The sequence below is a fragment of the Micropterus dolomieu genome, linkage group LG03, assembly GCF_021292245.1.
Source record: "Micropterus dolomieu isolate WLL.071019.BEF.003 ecotype Adirondacks linkage group LG03, ASM2129224v1, whole genome shotgun sequence".
NCBI lineage: Eukaryota > Metazoa > Chordata > Actinopteri > Centrarchiformes > Centrarchidae > Micropterus > Micropterus dolomieu.
Genome location: NC_060152.1, coordinates 5825392 through 5847071, shown reverse-complemented (window position 1 = coordinate 5847071; position 21680 = coordinate 5825392). Strand labels below are relative to the sequence as shown.

The 21680-nt window shown below is 39.8% G+C and overlaps 1 protein-coding gene across 1 annotated transcript in view; it reads right to left on the bottom strand.

Moving 5' to 3' along the window:
* LOC123968777 (thrombospondin type-1 domain-containing protein 7A) overlaps positions 1–21680 on the bottom strand; it is a 218003-nt gene that overhangs the window by 85347 nt on the left and 110976 nt on the right. The window contains exons 4-9 of the mRNA XM_046045711.1: positions 19801–20049; positions 18764–18948; positions 13116–13184; positions 8883–9038; positions 6726–6929; positions 1957–2151 (exon numbers count right to left, since the gene is read on the bottom strand). Coding sequence (XP_045901667.1) covers positions 1957–2151; positions 6726–6929; positions 8883–9038; positions 13116–13184; positions 18764–18948; positions 19801–20049 — 1058 coding nt within the window. The remainder of the gene's footprint in view (positions 1–1956; positions 2152–6725; positions 6930–8882; positions 9039–13115; positions 13185–18763; positions 18949–19800; positions 20050–21680) is intronic.

Genomic DNA, 21680 nt, shown 5'->3' with positions numbered 1-21680 from the left:
GGTCAAGCACTTTTCATGAAGGCATTTTGGTTTTCTGGTGACTATTTATGAAGAGTTGCTGGATCCAACGACAACACAGGTCAGACTTTTAGTGAATGACATTGCTGTATACGACCTTCATCTATTGTTTTTCTCATTCCCTTTGCTATACCTTTCTTTGTGCCTCTCTCCCTCTCATTTCTCTTGTGAGGAGGCAGTCAGTCATTTACTTGTTGGGTCGATGGACTGAAAGAGCCCTCTCCAGTTTAGAGTAACTGCCGACACTTAGGGCTTTCAGCAAAGATTGAGAGGGATTGCGGGACTGTAAGTTCTCCACACCTGTATTTCTTTGCTAGAGTTGACAGAAAGCCAGCTCCATAATAAAGGGTGGTGTACACACAGTTGGGCCTGAATCACAGACTGTCAACTCAGACAAATATCAACCTAATGGTTACTAAGAATGACTACCTTTCTGCTGACTGTGCCATGCCAGCTTAGCTGACTAACAACGTGGCGATGCTAACATGACATGGTGCCTCAAATGAGCATGAGCTGTTGCTGAACAATGACCTAGAAAGTCTGTATGTTGGACAATGAGGAAAATGTGATGCAGCTTAGGAAACAAACAAACAAAGCCAGCATTTGCTAGTTATTTCAATGTGTTCATTTTTGTAGGTTAAATTACAGTTTGTTGCCATTCACAAAGAGCTGGAGCAAGTGCCACTTAGCATTCATCTTGAATATCACTCAACTGATGGGTGTTAAGCAGTAAGAGGCACTTGGGTAATTATTGGTCCCACAGTAATCACCATGGAATTAAATGTAAGCAATTAAATAGGGAATTAAGTGGGCTTATTAATGTATTAATTAGCACGTAATTCTATGCCAACATATTGGTGGTTGCTTATCAATATTAACCCTGTATCTTAAAGTTTTGAGTAGGTCCCGTAGTAAAAAAATGAAAAGAAATCTTCATTAATATGCAAAACAAGAGCTCGAAATCTGCCAAGGAGCTCAACATCTAATCGGATAATCTACACTGCAGGGGGAACCTGTGGTGAAGATACAAAGCTTCTTTCAGGTATTGTTCTTGAATATTTGTGTTCCTAAGAAAGTGTTTCTGAGCAGAGAGCAGAATATAGTTTGATATGGTTTCCATTGTATTTCTCAACCATTCTAAATCTACTTCAAGTACAGCTACTATATTTCTAGTCTAAAGTCAAAGATTTACCAAAAAGTTCTGGAAACTTTGGCACCCGCGAAAGACCTTCGATAAATGCAGATACAAAAAATGTTAATGTGACAGGTAAGCTATGCAGTACATAAACTAATACTACTGCAGAAAAAGAGAAAACAGCTAACACAATCAAGCTATTTCATACATGGCCAACAAGGCCTGACAGTACAACAACTGGCTGAATAAGTTCTAAATCAATTATAAGTTACCCTAAAGCTGTTATGATAATGTAGAATTCAAAACAAGCTAACAATTATAATTTTGCTACATGTAGACACATAGCTAGAGGTTTAAACCAGCTACCAGCAAACTTTAATTACAAATGTTACCCTCCATCACTGTGATCCATGACACAACCATCGCAGTGACTGTGAGGAAAACACACACTCAGATAAGACACACATGTTTGGAGACATGAAAAAAAGAAAGACAGACAAGCAGACACACACGCACAGATTTAAACCAGAGAGAACAAGAATATGCAGAGAAATGATCTTAGAAACAGATAAAAATTGAGTGTCAGGCGAGGAGACAGACCAACAGAAATAATCATCACCAAAGATAAGCAGACTGTTTGAGATAAGGACAAATGCACATGCAGACAAGTGTGAAATCCAGACATTCAGTGAGTGACAGCAAAGGACAACTTGAAAGGCCATGACTAAGTCAATATCCAGGCCTCATCTGCATATATTTCCATACACGATGGTGCAGGAGACTGTCAGCAGGTAGAGACTCACCTTCCCCAGCATTGTAGGCCAAAATGGAGCGGGTCCTCATCTGCTTCCCCTCGATGGTCTTACTGGAGCAGGTCTGAGAGCAAGTAGACCAGGGTGTCCAATCGCTGAGCACGCAGTCCCTTGAGCAAGGTACCTCACAGGGTACGGGTTCTGGAGCCGGGGAAGATGAGCAGAGATTTCTGTCCACCTCCTCTCCTGAAGGAAACATTGATAGATTTGACACAATTAAATTTGGGATGAAGGATAGCAGGACAGGCTGAAGCTGCATTTGAAAGTAAAATACACCTGCATTGTCAGATACACTGTGCAACTAATAGCAAGGTGTACAATGGGGTAATATGTTTGTAACAACACAGTAGTAAAGGGGTTTAACTTTTGCAAGAAGGTAACAGTGGGGTGTACTTTAATCTGCTCACAATAATAAGAAAATTATTTTACCGTAATGAAGAGACTATGGTACTATGCTATCTATCTATATATATATACACAGTATATACATACATACATACACACATACCAATGGGGATATGTCAATGTAATATCATCACAATTATAAGAAAATCAATATCAGAAATGAAACCACACAATTATGCTAACAATAGGCATAAAATCAAGGCAAAATGGGAGAATTTACATTTTCCAGCCACGTTAATCGCATAGAAACTACCATCTATGTAAATTTTGTCTCTTCGTTGTCATCTATTTTTTCAGCTAATGACTGAAATCCTTGAAGTTTACTTCAAAGTAATAAAGTAAAAAAAGTTTTATGTTGAAAGCCAAAGCAGGTGGCTTTTAATTTGATTCATGGATATGACTTTCAAGATTCGTTATGTGTTTACGGGTTACTCAGAGTGGTGAACTACCATCCGTTTTCCAGGTAGTAAATCAAAGTATTATTGTGATTGGATTACATATAAAGAATAGATGGAGTATTTGGCAGATGGGGTAGGTGGAACATTAGTTTTATTTTCAGGCAATTACTAATGGTCATATTATACAAATTACATTGCCCTATGATGAAAATAATCAACCTCATATTATGTCTTTTATTAAAATGAATCCCTAATTTTACCAATAGATCATTATTAGTATAACCTCAGTAATTACAAAAGCATTTTCCCTCTCTCAACCTGTTTGTGTCAACTACACTGTAAACTGATATTCAAAGTGAAGAACCACCTTTGTTGTTATTATATTGATTTATTTACCCAAATTCAATTTTGGTGTCTTTTACAATGTGCTTGTATGCACTGTTAGTCCTACATGATAAATTTGTGAAAATATCCAACAGTGAAATTCAAAATCAGAAACTCTCAGGAAAGAGAACATATAAAAAGGTACTAAACGTTTAAAAAGAGAAATAGAAATTAGCTTGATGAAGCGCTGAGTGAAACATGCTTTGACTTGCCAGTTGAGGATAGTCTGGGTGGTAACTTCGGGAATGAGAATAAACTTGAAGGCTTAAAGATTCATTGTAAGAATTAGATTATCACTCTCAAAATACACTTCAGTACAGAAACGGTTGGAGCAGCTGGTAAAAGCAGCTGTGTCTCTTAATTGATGGCACAATGTCAAGCCCACAGCCCATTTTAAATTGCAGAGGCGTGCTTGTTTTCTTAAGACTGTCTGTTGTCCCTAAGACAAGTTGGGAAGGATATTCTCCAAACTGGCACAAGCATCAACTTGGCATTCTGTGAACGGCTCATGTGGCTGATACAGAAACAAGAAGAAAATCTGCAGACATCAAGTGAAGCATAATAAAGAATATTACAAACTGTTTCCTAAACAACAGCAACAGTCTCAAGTGGTTTATCTTTTGACATTCTTGTCTTTTGCTAAAGCTATCTTGAACCAGACAAGGTTTGCAAACATGGACTTCATGAGGATGGAGTTCATCGACATCTCATTCAAAAATGTATGTGAAACATTAATGTCATTTAATAAATTATAAAGCCCTGCAGTTATTTCTTGCTGTCTATTGGAATCTCTAGGCTGTTAAGATGCCAAACTTAAAGTTGGAGTGCGGGAGTTGTACATATACTATAAATGAATGTCCATTACATTCAAGCCCTTGCAAAATCAGTTTACACAATGCTGATTATAGTCAGGTAAATCTCTCTGTATTTCGCAGCATACCAGAGTTTTAAATCTGGTGTCTGTGGCGACATTCCCACCCTGGCGCACTGATAATTATGCATTTTACATCAACCAGCAATAATTGGTTTGCCAGAATTGATGGGGGGAGCAACCCAGAGCCTTGTAGAGAGCTCCACGATCCGCCACTGCTGTCAAAAGGTCCATTGGAGAGAATGTTTATTATTGAGAATTGTTTATTGGTGTTTTTTATGATTGTATAGTTTGTGTTAATATGATTTGACAACGTTGTACTTGTATTTGTACTTGGCAACACTGCATTGCAATGTCAATAAAGCCACTTGAACTGAAATTGAACAGAGATAATGTGACTGCATGGCTTTCTGATGCTCCAGATATAAAGGAAAGTCGGTGTTCAGAGGAAGGATTACAGTCAAAAAAAGAAAGTGATTGACTGGGACTGAGACATGACATGGACGCTGCTCTTGGACAGGCTGATATGTGTAAAATATAGGCTATGTAGCTCTTTTTACTCTAACTAAATAATGGATTATTGTCTTAGAACTGTGGAACTTTCCCTGAGGCAAGCTCACCTGTAGGCATACATCATGAGCACGTTGACAGTGTTTGTGTAATTACTCTCACTGCCAGAACAGAACAAAGATCTGCACTGCAGGTTCAACTGCGTAAAACCTTACTTGCATATAATTTTTAATCACAGACTGCATGAACCTGTAATCATCAAATATCTCTAAACTAAGCAGCACACATAGCCAACAGCATTCTAACCAGTGACTTGTCTGATGTTTCTGCGTTGATCCAGTATTCCTAGGTTGCTTGCTACACCACAGAAGTAATTCAAAATGTTTCACTTGTATTTCCATATTGACATTGAAATCATTATGACCCTTTTATAGATCATCTGTAGATAATTCATATCGATGCACTCTTGACTCTGGCCTATCTCCACATTAAAGTGGCACTGAACATGGTAAGATAAAATTCACATGGGATTCACACATTTTTACACTACTGTACATGTTTTATTAATGAGCTCCTTGCATCAGCCATAAGTGGATTACATTAACCCACATACCCGTCTATGTTGCTTCAATCGCTGCCATGAACCCAGCAGAGAATAGTTTCTCCTGTAAGCGATGCATACACCCAGGAAAATGTAAACCTTTCAATGGCTGAACTGGAATTTCAAGGAGGAGAATCGCTTGAGCTTCAAAAGTCAGCCTGGGCCTGACTTTGCATTAAGATGTCAGTTTGACAGATATGCAGTGAACCAATCATGACTGAACTGAGAAGGCATGAAAATAAGAAGTGACAAGGGACCCCAGCAGTTTTCAGGCTCTCACAGAAAAAAACATGAATGAACAGAACATCCACTATGAGAGGAAAACCTCCATGCTCAGCGTGCAGACAAGACACAGCTCCCTGCCTAAGTGGGCAGGCAGTCAGTATGGGGAATATCAATAGCCAGTTTCAATAACATTTGTATCGACCTTGCCTGTTGTCTGGGGCCCGGCTGTGTGGCCTTTTCTTTTATGACTGGGACACACTCGAAGAAAATATACAACTGACACTGCAGTGAAAAATCTCTGAGGCAAAAAGCGGAGTGAAAATCCAAACAGAACAAATCAATTTTCATCAGATGAGGGAGTGAAGGTGGTGGAGGGATCAATCAACCGAAGTCAGGGGAGAAAGAACAGTGCAGAGTCTCTGTTACTCCTGCAGCACAGTCGGAGAATGCGCCGGACCAACTTTACTGAGTACCTGGAGTTGATGCAGAACTGTGATTTGTGGGAGACGTTAGGTCAAATCAAGTTCTCTAGTGGGGAAAACATGAACAAAGTCACCGCACAGGATCATGAAATGAAGATTTACTGAGTACATTTGGAACTGAATGAGATTCCTAGAGCTGCAGCACATTCTAACTTTACATGCTGAATAAATAACAATAAGGTGCAATCTACACCTCGCCAGAAAAAAAAGCAACTAAATGAAAATCAATAATGTGTTGTACCTTATTTTGTCTAACATTTGTCTACAAATACAGGAATAGGAAGTCTGGACAGCATGTCTGCACCACCGCCCCCTTATATTAAAGATTCACAGTAATAAAGAGTAGCAGTAAAAATCAAGAGCAGCAAAGGGCACAAGATACTCTACGACCCAGGGCCACGGAGGATTGATTTGATTTAGTGCGAGTAAGGTTTAATTGTGCGTGCTGAGAGGAAGACTGTAATGAGAGAGACAGCGCGAGAGAGGTTGCAATGCTGAATCAAGCAAGCGTTCAAGTAGGAGAGGTTTTTACAGGGGGAGAGACGGGAGGAGAGAGGAAGAAGGAATGGAGAGAGGAGTCTGGAGAGAACTCCTCACAAAGTTGATAAATGGCAACCAGTAGTCCAGTCATGGAAAACTCCTCACGCAGAGCTCCGTACAGAGGGTCAGAGGAGGGGTGACATTGAAAAAATAGAAGGTCAGATCTGCACTTCTTCATTGTAAATGGAGGTGAGTCAAAAGAACAATGCACTCCAAGGACGAGCAAATGGGGAGAAGGAATTTGCTCAATAATGTAAATCAGGAATAATATGTTTAATTTGAATAAGACAGCTGCACAGCTCGTCAAATTCATTCAGTAAAATCTTGTAATTCTCTCATCTCACCGTTGCTGTTGACACACTGGACCTGTGTGAGCTGACTGCCCGGGCCACATGGTTTGTCATTATCAGGAACACACTGATCTAGGCTGACCAGTTGCCAGTTGTAACAAGTGGGCTCATCACACGGCACGGCCTCCACCAGGTGTGGGCAGTTTCCAGGCCCTCCTGTTGGCTCGTTGGTGATCTGTCGTTTTCTCAGTTTGAAACCTGCAGCGTAGCAAAGAGTGCACAGACAATGGTGAAAATAACAGTTTTAGTTACTAGTTACTTTTCAGATTAAGATTATATTATAATTTGACATTAAAAGCATCAATAAATCAAAGGTTATGATAAAAATAAAAAAAAAAACTGATATCTGTGGCTGTCGCAGGAAGCAAGGCCAAATTTTTTTACCTAGTCTGCAGGTCCAATCTGCCGACCTGCACACACCCTGCCCGTGCACTCACTGTGCATGAAAATGTGCTTTAGGGGCTGGCTTTGGAAGGAGGCCTGAAGGGAGGGGGTGGGTTAACATTGCCTACCCTAGCTTTAAGAAAGGATTAATCTGCTGACTATTTTTCGATTAATCAACTGATTGTTTGGTTTTTAAAAATATTGAAATAGTGAGATAGTGAGAAATGTCACAATTACCCAGAGCCCAAAGTGACACCCTCAAGAATCACACTTCTGTATAACTAACAGTCCAAACCTCAAAATTATTAAAATTAAATTAAAAGTAATTCAAAGGAAAAGCAGTAAATACTTATATTTGAGAAGCTGGAACTATAAAATGTTTGGTATATTTGCATAAAAAAATTGTAAATCCAATTATAAAAGAAAGTTCCAATTCATTGTTTCTGTATATTGATAAATGTTTCAGCGGTACATGTACTGTATATATTGTTGGGTAATTTATAAAAAACAACATTTTGCTATATTTTGGATGCAAAAATCTTAATTTGTAAAGTAACCATAAAATGCAGTGCTGTAAAAAAGTACAATATTTCCCTCTGAAATGTAATGAAATGGAGTAGAACAATGAAGTGGGATAAAAAGTACCTCACATTTAAGTACAATACTTAAGTAAAAGTACTTAGTTGCATTCCTCCACTGCTGAGTGGGTACTGCACCACTGAGGCTCATGATGAGCTTGGTTTGCTTTTGATGGTTGACTTGTTGAGACAGCTCATTAATATTAACGGGAATGTGAGAAAAACCTTGATGATTTACCCACATGGACTGACCTTGAGGCTGCCAGAAATTTTACCCTGCCCAACTTGTTCTGGTATGAAGTGAGTTTTTACTTCCAGTAATGTCACAGATGAACAGTGATAATGCAAACGCGGCCAATGAACTAAATCATGCAGAAGTCAGCCTGTGACATTTTCGATTAGCTTTAGCTAACACAATGTTGATCACTTAATTGCTCTTTCACATTAGATTTAGATTTAATTTTGCATGAGCATTTTTCTTTACCCAATTTATGAATGCACTGTTTAAACAACTGCGACATACTGACAAAACAAAGGACACATTAAATCAATAACTCTAGAAAAATGATGAATAATATTATGTAGTAAAACTATGAAGACTGCAGATCCATGAATACAGACTCAAAGATAATGTTTATACAGTTATATTGTTCTCTTTAAAAAGATAATATAAAGTGTTGGATGGCAGTGTTTACCACACAGTAAAGGACCAGATATTTTACAACCAACGTTTTTTTGGTTACAACAGAGGACAGTATCTAGATAAAGTTATTGAAAGTATTTATACATAATAATATATTATTTCTACATTAATTTTAATACATTGGTATAATTACTGGAAAGAACTATAAGGAATGAAAGAAGAGATTATTTCTGTTTTATCACTAAAACGGTATTTATCTCAACACCAGATGAGCGAGGGAATGACAGACGATGGATACATATACATTAGCTGTAATAGAGGCTATAATAGAGGCAAAAAAGGAACAAAAGAAAATTAATACATGCAAGGAGGAACAGTAGGTGGGGGGATTATTTAGAAAAACATCAACAATTTGAATTGGCCTTAGATCATTATCGTCTTATACCAATGAAACACAATAACTTTGATAAATCAAGATGATGCTTGAAATGCTGCACATAGCCCCATTAAACCATAATGTTATCTAATGGGGCTGTGTTGTCATACCTTTCTTCCCAGCCTGGTCATCACAGTTCTCGAAGGTGCAGGGCCCCCAGGCACCCCACGGAGACACCTCACAGTCGATGGGACAGGGGATTTGGCACAGCTGGGACCTGTTGGGGATCGGACCCTTGCACAGCTTGTTTTCCACCGGGCGGGAGGCTGTGCAGATAAGCAAAAAGGAACACAAAATAAGCAGCAGATAAAATGAACCTGCTTTACTTTGATCCTATTGTGGTTTGTCTTTATGCTATTTTTTACTTACTTACATTGCAATCAACAGAAACAAGGGACACAAAAATGCTTATTTACTTTTATTCCTGGCATTAGATTCCCTATGGACAGCAGATGAGAACCACAGTGAAAAAACAAAACATGCTGTGAAGTACACACTATTATCCCTTTGTTTTGTTTATCACCTCCCTGTTAGCATGTCAGAATGATAAATTAGCAATGATTATCTCGTACAGCGCCTTGCTCGAAACATAAAACATTGTGGAGCCCTGCCCACCGACTCTCAACAGAGACAGGATAGAGGATGCAACAATACAACACTGAAGGTGTAAGAGAACACTGACAATGTCTTGGCTCATGTTTATTCTGTGAGGTGTAATTTGGCAGCTACTTTCCTTAGTCGTGCCATATTGGATTTAGTAAGCCGTTTCCATGATGCAACCGATAAGTATATGCCTGTCTGAACTCCCACTGAGGAACTTTGTCGAAATAAAAAGGAGAGATGCTATCACCACGCAAGGTACAGCTCTGTGACAACTGTGCAGAATACATTTTTACAAGTCTGCTGAACCGTGCCACAATAAATAAATTTGATGTGTGGAGCTTCTGAAGATACAGGGTTTATGCATTTATGCATGCACATAGTGTATGTATGTTGGTGTCAGTGTAATTTCACAGTAGTGCAACTGGATCTTCCAGAGGTGTGAATCCATCTTTCTTCCCCTTTTTCTGTATTTTTTGATACTAAAAGGTGAAGATTGAAAGGAAATACAAGGGCAGAGAAGGAGAAATGGGACAAAGTGGCAGTTACAGGGTACTGCATGGACATTTTGGGGGTTTATGTGCTGGACTATTTCTAGTTGTTGTCCCCGTGAGGTTACCAGTCAACCAGGAAATTGGCTGGGGCTAAGAAATAGTCACATAACCTCTTCTAAAACCACAAAATTGTTCAGTTTTTGTACAGATTATACCAACAAGATAAAAAGTTAATTAGTGAGTGCTGAATTTGTTAGTAAGTGGATTTGTTCCTTTGGACAGAACCAGCTTAGGTGTTTCACCCCCATACTTCCAGTATTTGTGCGAAACTAACCAATGGTTTATCTACTGTATACTGTCTACTGGTTAGTGACTGCTGTCTGTCTTTGTTTCCAGATGTGAGGACAACTTGTCCACTGCAAAGACAGATTTACGTGTACAAAGATAATAACCTGAACCTGAACTAGCTGCTAGCTGTTGCTTCATATTTAGAGATATGAAACTCTCATCAAGAAATCAAATAAGCATATTTCTTGCCCTATTGCTTTAAATCACCAGGCCAACAAAATGCCACCTCCAAGCTTCCAGGTCGTCCATGGAGTCCTGCTCACTCAGCAGAAATTTTCAACCACCTGCCTGGAGCTCCACACTGTGACTGACACCTCTAAACCTTTTCCCTTTTTCCAGCTACACACACAGAGCCAACGTACAGCTGTGCATATGAATCAGGTTTCATTCTGAAATGCATAGTCAATACTAATGAATAATTTGTATAATATTATAATGAAGTTATAATAAAGTTTGTAGTCTATAGTTTAGTTTTTTATGCCAGTCATTTAAAACATTGTTTATCTAAACAAAATATCAACCAATGGAATAATTTAACTTCTACACAAATATTTTATTAATACTGTAATTATATAATGTCTCGGACTTTTTTCAATAATCAATATCACCCCTCAAGTTTAGTGCTGTTTTCTTCTTCTGTGACCAACTCACTGCAGCACTGCACCAACACCTGTTACTGTGAGTAGACTTTGTTTCATTTTAATCTGATGCTACTGTAGAACAGTGAAAAACTCAATTGGTACCATCTGTTTGGGATATTACAATGTTTTTTCCCCCAAAAGGAAATCTGCCTTTTGTTAAAACTGACACTTAGTATTATGACATCAGTGGTGGCATGAAAGTAAAAAAAACAGAAAACAAAAAAGAAAGAATACTTTTCTCTACAAAGTGTGGATTGATCTCCAGTTTTAAGGCATTGAGTGGCAAATTTCAAAGTTTTTATGGCGGATATTTAGTGATTCGCACAAGTAAATCTCTTGACATGTTCAACCTGAGGCTCTTTATTTCCTGTATTCCGACTGTTCCTACAAGACATCTAAGAGCTTAAAGTCTGCATAGTCAGGAGAGCTGAATCATAATTCCCTCAGAACTGTACAGGGGAAGGCAAGTGGGGCTTTTGAAATGCTAAATTGCTAATTCCTCTTACAAATACACTGAAAGTCAAATACTACAGTTTGCTGAGCCACTGTTAATCCACGTCTTATTGGGGAACTACACTGACTTCAATCTTTTAACATCAATCCATTTTGGAATACAACACTGAGGAGTGTTGGGTCTCTGTGTGATAAGGAGAAAAAAAAACTTTTGCTACATCTCGTGTCTCTATTAGTCCATTTTATAGTGTGATCTTCAGTGAGCTCATTTTTTTGTTGTGCTGAACTGACAACGGAGGGAAAGAAATCCCTCATGCTAGTATGGCTTACTGTCTGCAGCGGTGGAAAATCCATATTCTGTTTCTGGGGGAACGAAGTTTTTCTTACAGTCCCTTCAAAGCTTCAACTCTTCTGCCTGGCTTTTTATGGGAGAATACAGAACTTTGTTGTAATTCACTTGTCCCGTTGTTGGATTTGGCAACAATACTGAACACCCTGGATAAAGAGTAGCAAGGCTTATTGAAATGTGTATGTTGTATATACGTATGTATCATAAGTTATAGATCTAAAGAATGCAGTAGTGGAAAGAAGATTCAATATTTGATATTTTTTAAATGTTTATTACAGTTTTTCACAATTGCTAAAACACTAATCCCCATTTTCTGAACCAAATGCTCGGTGGCCTAAACCCATTTGTCGAATCAGTCTTTTGACAAAACCTTAAACAATTTCATGTAGTTAAGACACTTTATTGCAAATCTCATCCACTCTTTTTGCCAAACTTTAAATAACTTCTCACTCACGAAAACACACTGTGATGCACTTCTGCTGCAAAATGGTAAATACACGCGGCAAAAGTTCAACACACCTACAACACAGCTGTCATCCTTTACGCACAGCAACTCATATTTCTGCACACTTGTTTCTAATGATGTCATCAAACCAATATGTGGTCAAGTCCCTGGCCAGCGTAGTGGCAATGTCGCCCATTGACCATCATTCAACCTTGGGGCCATTTAGCACTGAACATTTTCTTGTCTATAGGACAATGTCAGCTTTCACTGTAGCGTCCCACTAAGCAAGTGGTCCAACATCAACCAGCATCCAGTGATTCATAAATGATTACCTTCAACCATAAACCCCTTTCCTCAATCCAATAGAAGAATTTTTCTCTGCCTGGTGTGTGCCTAGGACTGAAATTCATGTACTAGAGAACAAAAAACAAGGTAGAAAATAGGAGAGGAGACAAGGAGATAGGAGAGAGAAAACATGAGGAGAGAAGAGGAAACAAGATAGATGAGACGAGAGGTGAGAAGAAGAGAGTAGAAGAGAGTAGAGGAGGAGACAAGGAGAGAGGAAACAAGAGGAGAGACGAGGAGAGGAGCTGGTGAGAGAGGAAAAGGGGAATCAAGAAAAGAGAAGAGAGGAAGCACAAGGAGAGGAGACGAGAGAAGAGAGGAGACTAGGATAGAGGACAGGCAATCAAGAGGAGGGGAATGGAAACAAGAACAGAGGGTCGGAGTGGAGAAATGAGGAGAGGACAGTAGAGAAATTAGGATAGAAGAGGAGACAAAGATACAGGAGAAAAGAAATGAGGAGAGGAGAGAAGAGGAGAGTAAACAAGAGGGTAGGAGAGGAGAAATGAGGAGAGGAGAAAAGAATAGAGAGAACAAGGATAGAGGAGATGAGACTGACAATGAGAGTAGGAGTGAAGAGAAAGATGAAAAGGGGAAAAACAGAGACCCGGGAGGTATAAAGCAGAGGGAGAGGCTGTGGCTTTGTTATCAGCGTGACTAAAAACACCTACCTGTAATCTGGAAGGTGATGGAGAGGAGAGGGGCGACACTAGGTTTCTGCTGTCTTTGGGTCTGACCTGCTGCAATTACAGGGGAGATAGCGCTATTAGCTACGCGCACAATGGGGGATGGAGGCACTATCAAACAAACACAGAAAGTGACGGAAAACAGCACACAGGCAAGGACTAATGCAACAGCAAAAGCAGGAAAGGCCACAGAGAACTGGGCCTCATGTTCCGGGTTCATTATCAATTAAATGCTTTAAGAACATGATTAAATCTGTCTTTTATTATCTTTGAAGTGAGTGATAGTGGAAGATATAGTAAGTTTTCTTTGTGATTCATTTATTTTGACATGGCCAGATGAGACCCATGGTTTATGATCAAAAGCCTCATGGACTTTTGGAGATTCATGTCATTTCATCAGGTTGCGGATTTTGGTGTTGGGGGATCAAAAGAACTCTGATTACAGTCTTTTCAACTTCAGAGCGACAGATTTATCTGTGGTTCTTGTCATAATTTAACTTGTTGCTCTTCAAAGCAGCTAATTAACTCACCTGAGTGTGTCAGTCCAGATTTTACATTGTCTTTTGAGGCTTTCCATGCATTTCTAAGAATAGTTCAACATTTCATGCTCATTTGCAGCCTTTCCAAGATTACGATGAAAAGATTGAGATCACTCTTGTTTCTTTGTGTTAAAGGTACGTAACTGGAGTCAGGAGTTATGAGCTGAAACCATGCCTTGGAAAACAATAGCCAGTCGTAGTGATCCCAAAGTCTTGTCATCACTGCGGGGTTGCCAGGTTTGGTACTATTATGCTTGCACAAAATCCAACCTGTCTGGCAACCTTCACTGTGGCTGTAGACTTAGCACAGAAGCACAAGATGACAGATAAACCCCGACTAAAATCTCAAATTGTTGTTTTTACATTTCTGTCCATGCAACACACACTGTGTAAATAAGGCAGCTTAAAAGATGTTGGTAGGCATATTTTTGAGAACCAAACCAGGCTGGCTGTTTCCCCTTGCTTCCAGTCTTTAGACTAAGCTAGGCTAACTGTGTCCTGACTCCAGCTCTTTATTTAACAAACAGGCACAAGATTGATATTGATTTTCTCTCCTAACTCTCAGAAAGCAAGCAAATTTCTGAAAAATTATGAACTGTAATTTAATACCTTCTGTCACTTCAGTGCCCTGCATTGTCTGGTGACTGCAATTTTGGTGCCGCCTGAGTTCAGGAGGCATTTTTCTAAGCTGAAATGACTTGAATTTGAATAAACCTCACCTAAAACACTCAGTGTTAATGCACCTTTAGAGGACTTTTAATTCAAATATTGGGAAAGGTGACCAAAATGTCAATTCCCACAAGGTTGGTGGAAGTGCTTCAGCGATCCCTTTGGTACACAGCCTTAGCTGAGGAAGTGCCAAATGACGTTACTTAGGCTGGGATCTTGATCTGGGGTCAGATCGGAGCTACTCCCTCATAAAGATTAAGCTGATTCCAGATTTTTGCCTGCGGGTATCTTCCGCCCTGTTGCATGGTGATATTTATGCATGAGACACGGGAGAAAGGGAGCGCTGGTTGCAGCAAACTTCACTGAACCACTGTCTGCCTCTATGTCTCAGTGGTATACTGGAAGATTACCCCCCAATGGAGGAAAAAAGAATCCTGCGCCAAGAAGATAAGAACTGTGTATGTGTGTGTATGTTTGTGCAAACACTCACACACACATTTCTGCACAGATGGCCCTGGCGACATGCTTGTACTGTATATATGAACTGCATTTTAACAGAGGTTAAAGACGCTTTTATGTGTATGATCGCTCCAGTTTCATTGCAGGCACATGTATGCTGTATGCTCTTACTAGACCTATAATACTTCTGCTGGAAGTGGGAAAGGCAGACAGACAGAGGAAGGACATACACTCTGCACTAAACATTCTTTCAGATATTATACAGTATGCTCTCTCTGAGCAGTGTCTGTCGATGTTGATTCAATCTTGGCTACCAGACTCATTATTCTTTAATTAGGGCTGATACACAAAACCAAAGGGCCGCCGATCAATTCAAACTCTGAGAAACAACATGCACTGCCAGCTTTTCTTTCATAAAGTAATTTATCATGAATTTTTTCAACATCACACCAGATAGTGTTAGATTAATATTAAAAATTAAAAATGTAATATCCTGCAACATATTTACATGGATAAATGTCCATTTTGGTGCCGCCCATTACTGATTGATGCAACAAAACAAGGATTTTGCTCATAGGCAGTTCATTAAATCTAAACCTGGTTTGAGTTGCGGTAGTTATTAAATAAATCCATTACAAAAAGTTCTGAGTAACTATTAGCTAGTTTAAAACTCATTTACTAAATCATAATAGAAAAATGGCCCAAAAAATGCCACAATGTGGATTAGACCATCATAACTATACAAGCTGTCTTTAGTTCACAATCAGAAATAATTCTTAAATCTACATATGTTTTCATCTGAAATTACCAACGGTAAGTCAACTGCTACTAGTGACCCTGGCTTCTGTATCAACTGCAAATAGCATAAACAGGACAGATACTTAAGCCGCCTGTTGTCCTATGTCTTTCTATGAATTGATGGTAAATTCTTGTAATTGCTTTACTTATCATTTTTTGCAATTGTATCATTTACATCTTGGAATATATTTACTTTTTTATTACTTGTTCACTTTGTAACTTTGTTTTGCTAAATACCCTCCCCTCCCTAATAGAAACAGGTGCACATGAACACAATGTCAGACTGAATCATGATGAACATGAAATGACACTTCAGAGTGATTATCAGGCTATTACCAACGGCTGATACCTCCATACATTCACAACTTACACTGAACACCACTAAAATGGATAGACCGCACTCCAAATACTTAGTTTGCGTGAGAGGAACATCGCTCCACATTTGGCACACAGGGGACTGGGCATCTCACCACCTCTTAGACTTTGTCACTCTCTCTCACGCGACCAACACGGTTGACCTCCATAAGCTCAGCCTCAACTAATGTCTTTAACACCCTCTTTAAGAGGGCAGCTTTGAATTTAAGCTGGCTTGACAAGTGTCAGAATTGGAGGCCTTGGTGCTTGTGACCACTGACAAGTCACAGGGCTCTTGAGCAGACAAATCCCTGTTTTAAATTACTCTTGATTTGGTTTGAAACGAGAGACTGGCAGTCGGTAAAAGTCTGTGTAGGTGTTCAAACAGAAAACTTGAAGCTGACAATGTAGCCAGTGGGATATTTGAAGACAAGATGAAAAAAAAACATACGACAGTGACAATTAATGTAAATGCAATATTGTATGTCATTGTGGATTTGGGCATGAATCGAGACAACATGTAGGTTTATACCTGTGGCAAGCACTTGATATGCAATTATTTGCTACAAAACCACCAGGGGACTGTAGTTTTTAAACACTGTGTGGGTGGGTTAGAGGATGTAAGTTGTCATTTAACAGTGCTTGATCAAATTTATTAGGAGTTACACAAGAGAGTTCAACTGTTTTGTGTCAGGGTATGCTGTGTGGTTGATGTATGCAACTCTGGTGTAGACTTTCGAAGGAAGATGGTTGATTCCTCCCTGAAATGATACAACTAAACTGTGTGATGTGCAACAAAGTAATAATATAAATATCACAGAGGACAGTGGTGAGAATAGGAAAGAGCAGCAGACAAAATGACTGGAAAAACTGGGAGACAGAGGTAGTGGATTAAGTCATTTTCATTTTATGCATTTTGAAGCAAGGAAGAGCATGTTTTGATGAATTCTCTGTTTAGAATTTTCAAACTAGTATAGCAATCTGAAACTGTGACCTTCCATACATAAACTAGCAGAAGCTCAACAGTCCTCAAAACCCACTCTCCCTTTTGTTGTGGCCTTTTGAGCCAGGTCATAACAAGCAGGAAGCACGAAGTGCTCTAAAACTTCCTGGAAGACGGCTGCGTTGACCTTGGACCTCAGAAAACAGAGTGGACCAACACCAGCAGATGACATGGCACCCCAAACCATCACTGACTGTGGAAACTTTACAATGGACTTGAAGCAATGTGGATTCTGTGCCTCTCCTCTCTTCCTCCAGACTCTGGGACCTTGATTTCCAAAGGAAATGCAACATTTACTTTCATCAGAGAACATAACTTTGGACCACTCAGCACCAGTCCAGTCCTTTTTGTCTTTAGCCCAGGCGAGACGCTTCTGACGCTGTGTCTTGTTCAAGAGTGGCTTGACACAAGGAATGCGACTGCTGAAACCCATGTCTTGCACACGTCTGTGCGTGGTGGTTCTTGAAGAACTGACTCCAGCTGCAGTCCACTCTTTGTGAATGTCCCCCACATTTTTGAATGGGTTTTGTTTCACAATCCTCTCCAGGGTGCAGTTATCCCTATTGCTTGTACACTTTTTTCTACCACATCTTTTCCTTCCCTTCGCCTCTCTATTAATGTGCTTGGACACAGAGCTCTGTGAACAGCCAGCCTCTTTAGCAATGACCTTTTGTGTCTTGCCCTCCTTGTGCAAGGTGTCAATGGTCGTCTTTTGGACAGCTGTCAAGTCAGCAGTCTTCCCCATAATTGTGTAGCCGACAGAACTAGACTGAGAGACCATTTAAAGGCCTTTGCAGGTCTTTTTGCAGGTCAGTTTTGAGTTAATTAACTGATTAGAGTGTGGCACCAGGTGTCTTCAATATTGAACCTTTTCACAATATTCTAATTTTCTGAGATACTGATTTTGGGGTTTTCATTAGTTGTCAGTTATAATCATCAAAATTAAAAGGAATGAACACTTGAAATATGTGGAATGAATGTATACATTATACAAGTTTCACTTTTTGAATGGAATTACTGAAATAAATCAACTTTTTGATGATATTCTAATTATATGACCAGCACCTGTATACACAAACTGTTGAACCTGCATTTACAAACTGCTTGTCATGTGTGAAATTCACTGCACTTCGCTTCATTTTCTTTAACAGGGAATTAGCTGTGGCCAATCAGATGGCTCCTTCTGCTTCAGCCAATCACATAAATGTATATTCAAGGGTGTCATTTAAGGTGATCAGGTAGTGTTACATATCCATGCAAGTCAGCCTCAACATGGAGTCTGTTAGCTGCTCTCCAGTGATAACTCTCCTGTCATGCATGATTAAATTATATTTATATTATAATTATATGTTATATGTTATTAATGCTTGCTAAGTTAAAGAAGTGGCATTTCACACTAGTGTTAACTAATAACTTAGCCATAATGCTAATAGACAACCTAGGATGGTCCATTAGCTAGCTAGCTAACTAACATAGCAAGTATTTTTAAGGAAAATGTTTGGGGGTCTAATTTCTTTATCTATGAATTGGGTTTATACTCAAGGAAACAGCCATCACATCAGATCCCATTTTTTCACCAAGGCAGCAACTCCCATGTTCTGCAATGTAAAATTTGGTAATGTATTTTGTCAAGGGAGTCTGGTGGCTTTGACGAGAATGATATAGCAACTGTTCCTTGTGAAGTGTAGCCCTAATTTGCTGCTGCCAATTGCAGTCTAAAAATGTTGCCCCAATAAGTCACATAGACACAAAAACATGGGAAAATAGTTAGAAAAATAACAGTGAGAATACATATATATACATATTTTTACCTTTGTCTTTTTCTTTGAGGTCGTTGAGGTATTTTAGAAGCTCAACATTGGCCTGGACACAATAAACCTCCCTGGTCTGCAGGCCTCCCCCACAAAGACCTGTCAGGTTACTACGTCGACGGTCCTGTTGGCTTAGCAATGAGTCAACCCGGCAGTCGCTCCACTCTGTGGTTCTCCAGGTGTAACTACAGTGAGAAAGAACATTGAAAAACAGAAATGGATGTACTGAGACACCAGGTCTGTTTGGGTGTAATTTATAACCCTGCAGACATAACTTTAGCACATAAAGGTATATTAGATATATACAACCAATTTCTATCAGATATATACAACCAATTTAATTGTACAGTATGCAAATACTGTCAAGGATGTGGACAGCCAGTAGACAGTTCAAATCCATCTAATTGTTTCATCGTCAGTTTAACCATTTATTTACCAAACAGAAGAAGAGGGCCAGTCTGACAGTAAATCAAACACCTGGATGGGACTAAGAATGTAAGAAAGGTATTTTGGCAATAGCTGTAAAATTGAGGAATCTTTGTGTATGTGTGAGTTGGTAGGACTCAAATATCCTTGTAGTCTCCGTCCATTTGTCTCTACTTTGTGTCTGGCACCAGCCCAAGCGCTTACACAATCTGTCTCCATATGTTGTCTCCTACACACACACACCCAAGGGCCACCCACGAGCGCAAATTAGCTTGGTAATATGAGTAAAGGGAAGTCAACAGGAAGTGTGTGCAGCCTCAGCCAGGTTGAATACCAAACACTTTGATTTTACTCTATTATTGTCTGAGCTTTACAGGAATACAGAATGAATCCCTGCAGTATGTTTCGTACTGTAGCAGGGTCTTCACAATGCTGTAACCAAGGAGGAGGTTATTATCACAACCTAACATGCAATTGATCCCTGTAAAATAGGAGAGCCTGTCGAGTACTGCACTATAAATGACATATCTACACTCACTCAAATTCAGAAAGCCCCTGCTCACTCCCTGCTGTGCTCCCCGCCTCCCTCCCCGTCATCAGGAGGAACTCACGTGGCACAAGGCGGTATTCCTTCACCCAGAGGTTCACATGACTCGCACTCCTCCAGCGGCGGGCATTCCGCCCCCTCGCCCACAGGGAACTGGAGCACCTGTCTGTTCCGAGTGCGATTGCCTATGGGAGACTCAGGGTCCAAGCAGGTTTTGGAGCAGGGGCCCCACTCGGCCCAGTCGGTCACCTGGCAGTCCTTGGGGAGGACGCAGGACTGGACGGTCAGCGGCAGGTCCCTTTGTGTGCACAGACTTGGAAAAGATAAAGGGGAGGGGGGCAGGAAGGAGTGAAGGTTGGTTATAATTTCATCTGGGTAGATTCAGTCAGGCTGAGACTCCAGGAAGTCCTTGCTCCCAAAAATAGGCAGGCACATAACGCCCTGTAAAACCGCAACTTGTATTTTTTACATTGCAGTTTTTGTACAGATTAAACAAACAAGATATAATGTATTAATCAGTGATCTTTGGAGGTGCTGGTGGGCAGGTTAATTTGTCTGTCTTTGGACAGAGCTGGACTAGCCGTTTCCCCCTTCTTCCCGTCCTTATGAAAGCTAAGCTAACCAGCAGAAGGTTGTAGCATTACATTTAGGCAGTGTTGGGCAGTAACGCATTTCTGTAATATCATCACTTATCCCAGTAACTAGTAGTGTGAGGGATTACTATTTCCCAGACAGTAATAATATACACAGTTACTACATTTACATTTATCTGACGCTTTTATCCAAAGCGACTTACAACTGCTTTATATGTCAGGGGTCGCACGCCTCTGGAGCAACTAGGGGTTAAGTGTCTTGCTCATGGACACATTGGTGGATGCGCTGCAGTGGGGAATTGAACCTGGGTCTGTCACACCAAAGGCATGTGTCTTATCTATTGCGCCATCACTACCCTCAGTTACCAATTTAAGTAACGCAGCATTTCTGCGTTACCAGAATGCAAATTGTTTTGTCGTCCTTGATGTGAAAGTACGATTGCTCGGCAGGTCAGGGATCAGTTCAAGTCAAGAAGCCGGACCTTGGTGTTGTTTAGGTCAGCTGCTAGCCAAAAAGCTGAAGGCAGTATGGAGAACGAGGGAGATGGGCATTCTTTGGACAAGTATTGCCATTATTGTGAGTTTGTCACAGTCAGAGATGCACAGGTCATGGTCGTCGTTGTAAACTTTGTGCGACCAGCAAAAAGCATTCAACCGCGAACAATTCTACATCTAATTTCTTAGAGGCTAAAGCAGCACAGGGATGTGGAACTTGTAGAAACAGCCTCCGGTGCTGACAAGGAGGCTGCTACTGTCACTGATGCATGGATGGTATAGCCGGGAGAGAGTGGCATTAAGCAACGTTTTATGTTTTATGTTTTTCTCAAACAACACTGATTGTTGACTCTTAAAGTTAATTAATGTTCTAGTAAAGTGGATTCATTTCTAAAATGAGCTGGCTAAACAGATTATCTGTCACTTTTTAGGAAGGGGCAGGGCGTGGGGTAGTGAAAATAATATAGTAACTAGCGAGTAACGTAGGGTACTTTTAATACCCATTAATAAGTAAAGTAATATTATGTATATGTAAAAAGTAACTCATTACAATTACTGAGTAACTTGCCCAATACTGCATTTATGGTACTGATATCAGAGAGATATCGATCTTCTTATCTAAGTTAATTTTCTGTATTTCTGTATTCTGTATACTTACCTGCTATACGCGACAAATCTAAGCTTGAGAATCAAATCAAACAGTAAGAAAGTCTTATAACTCTCCAAAGGTTGATCCTTTTATCTGTTTGTTATCCTCTGGCATCAAATGGTCACAGAGCCTATTTATGGTAAACAGAGCCTCATTACAGAGACGTTAAATCTTTCAGTTACCTCTCACTGTCATTTTAATGTCATT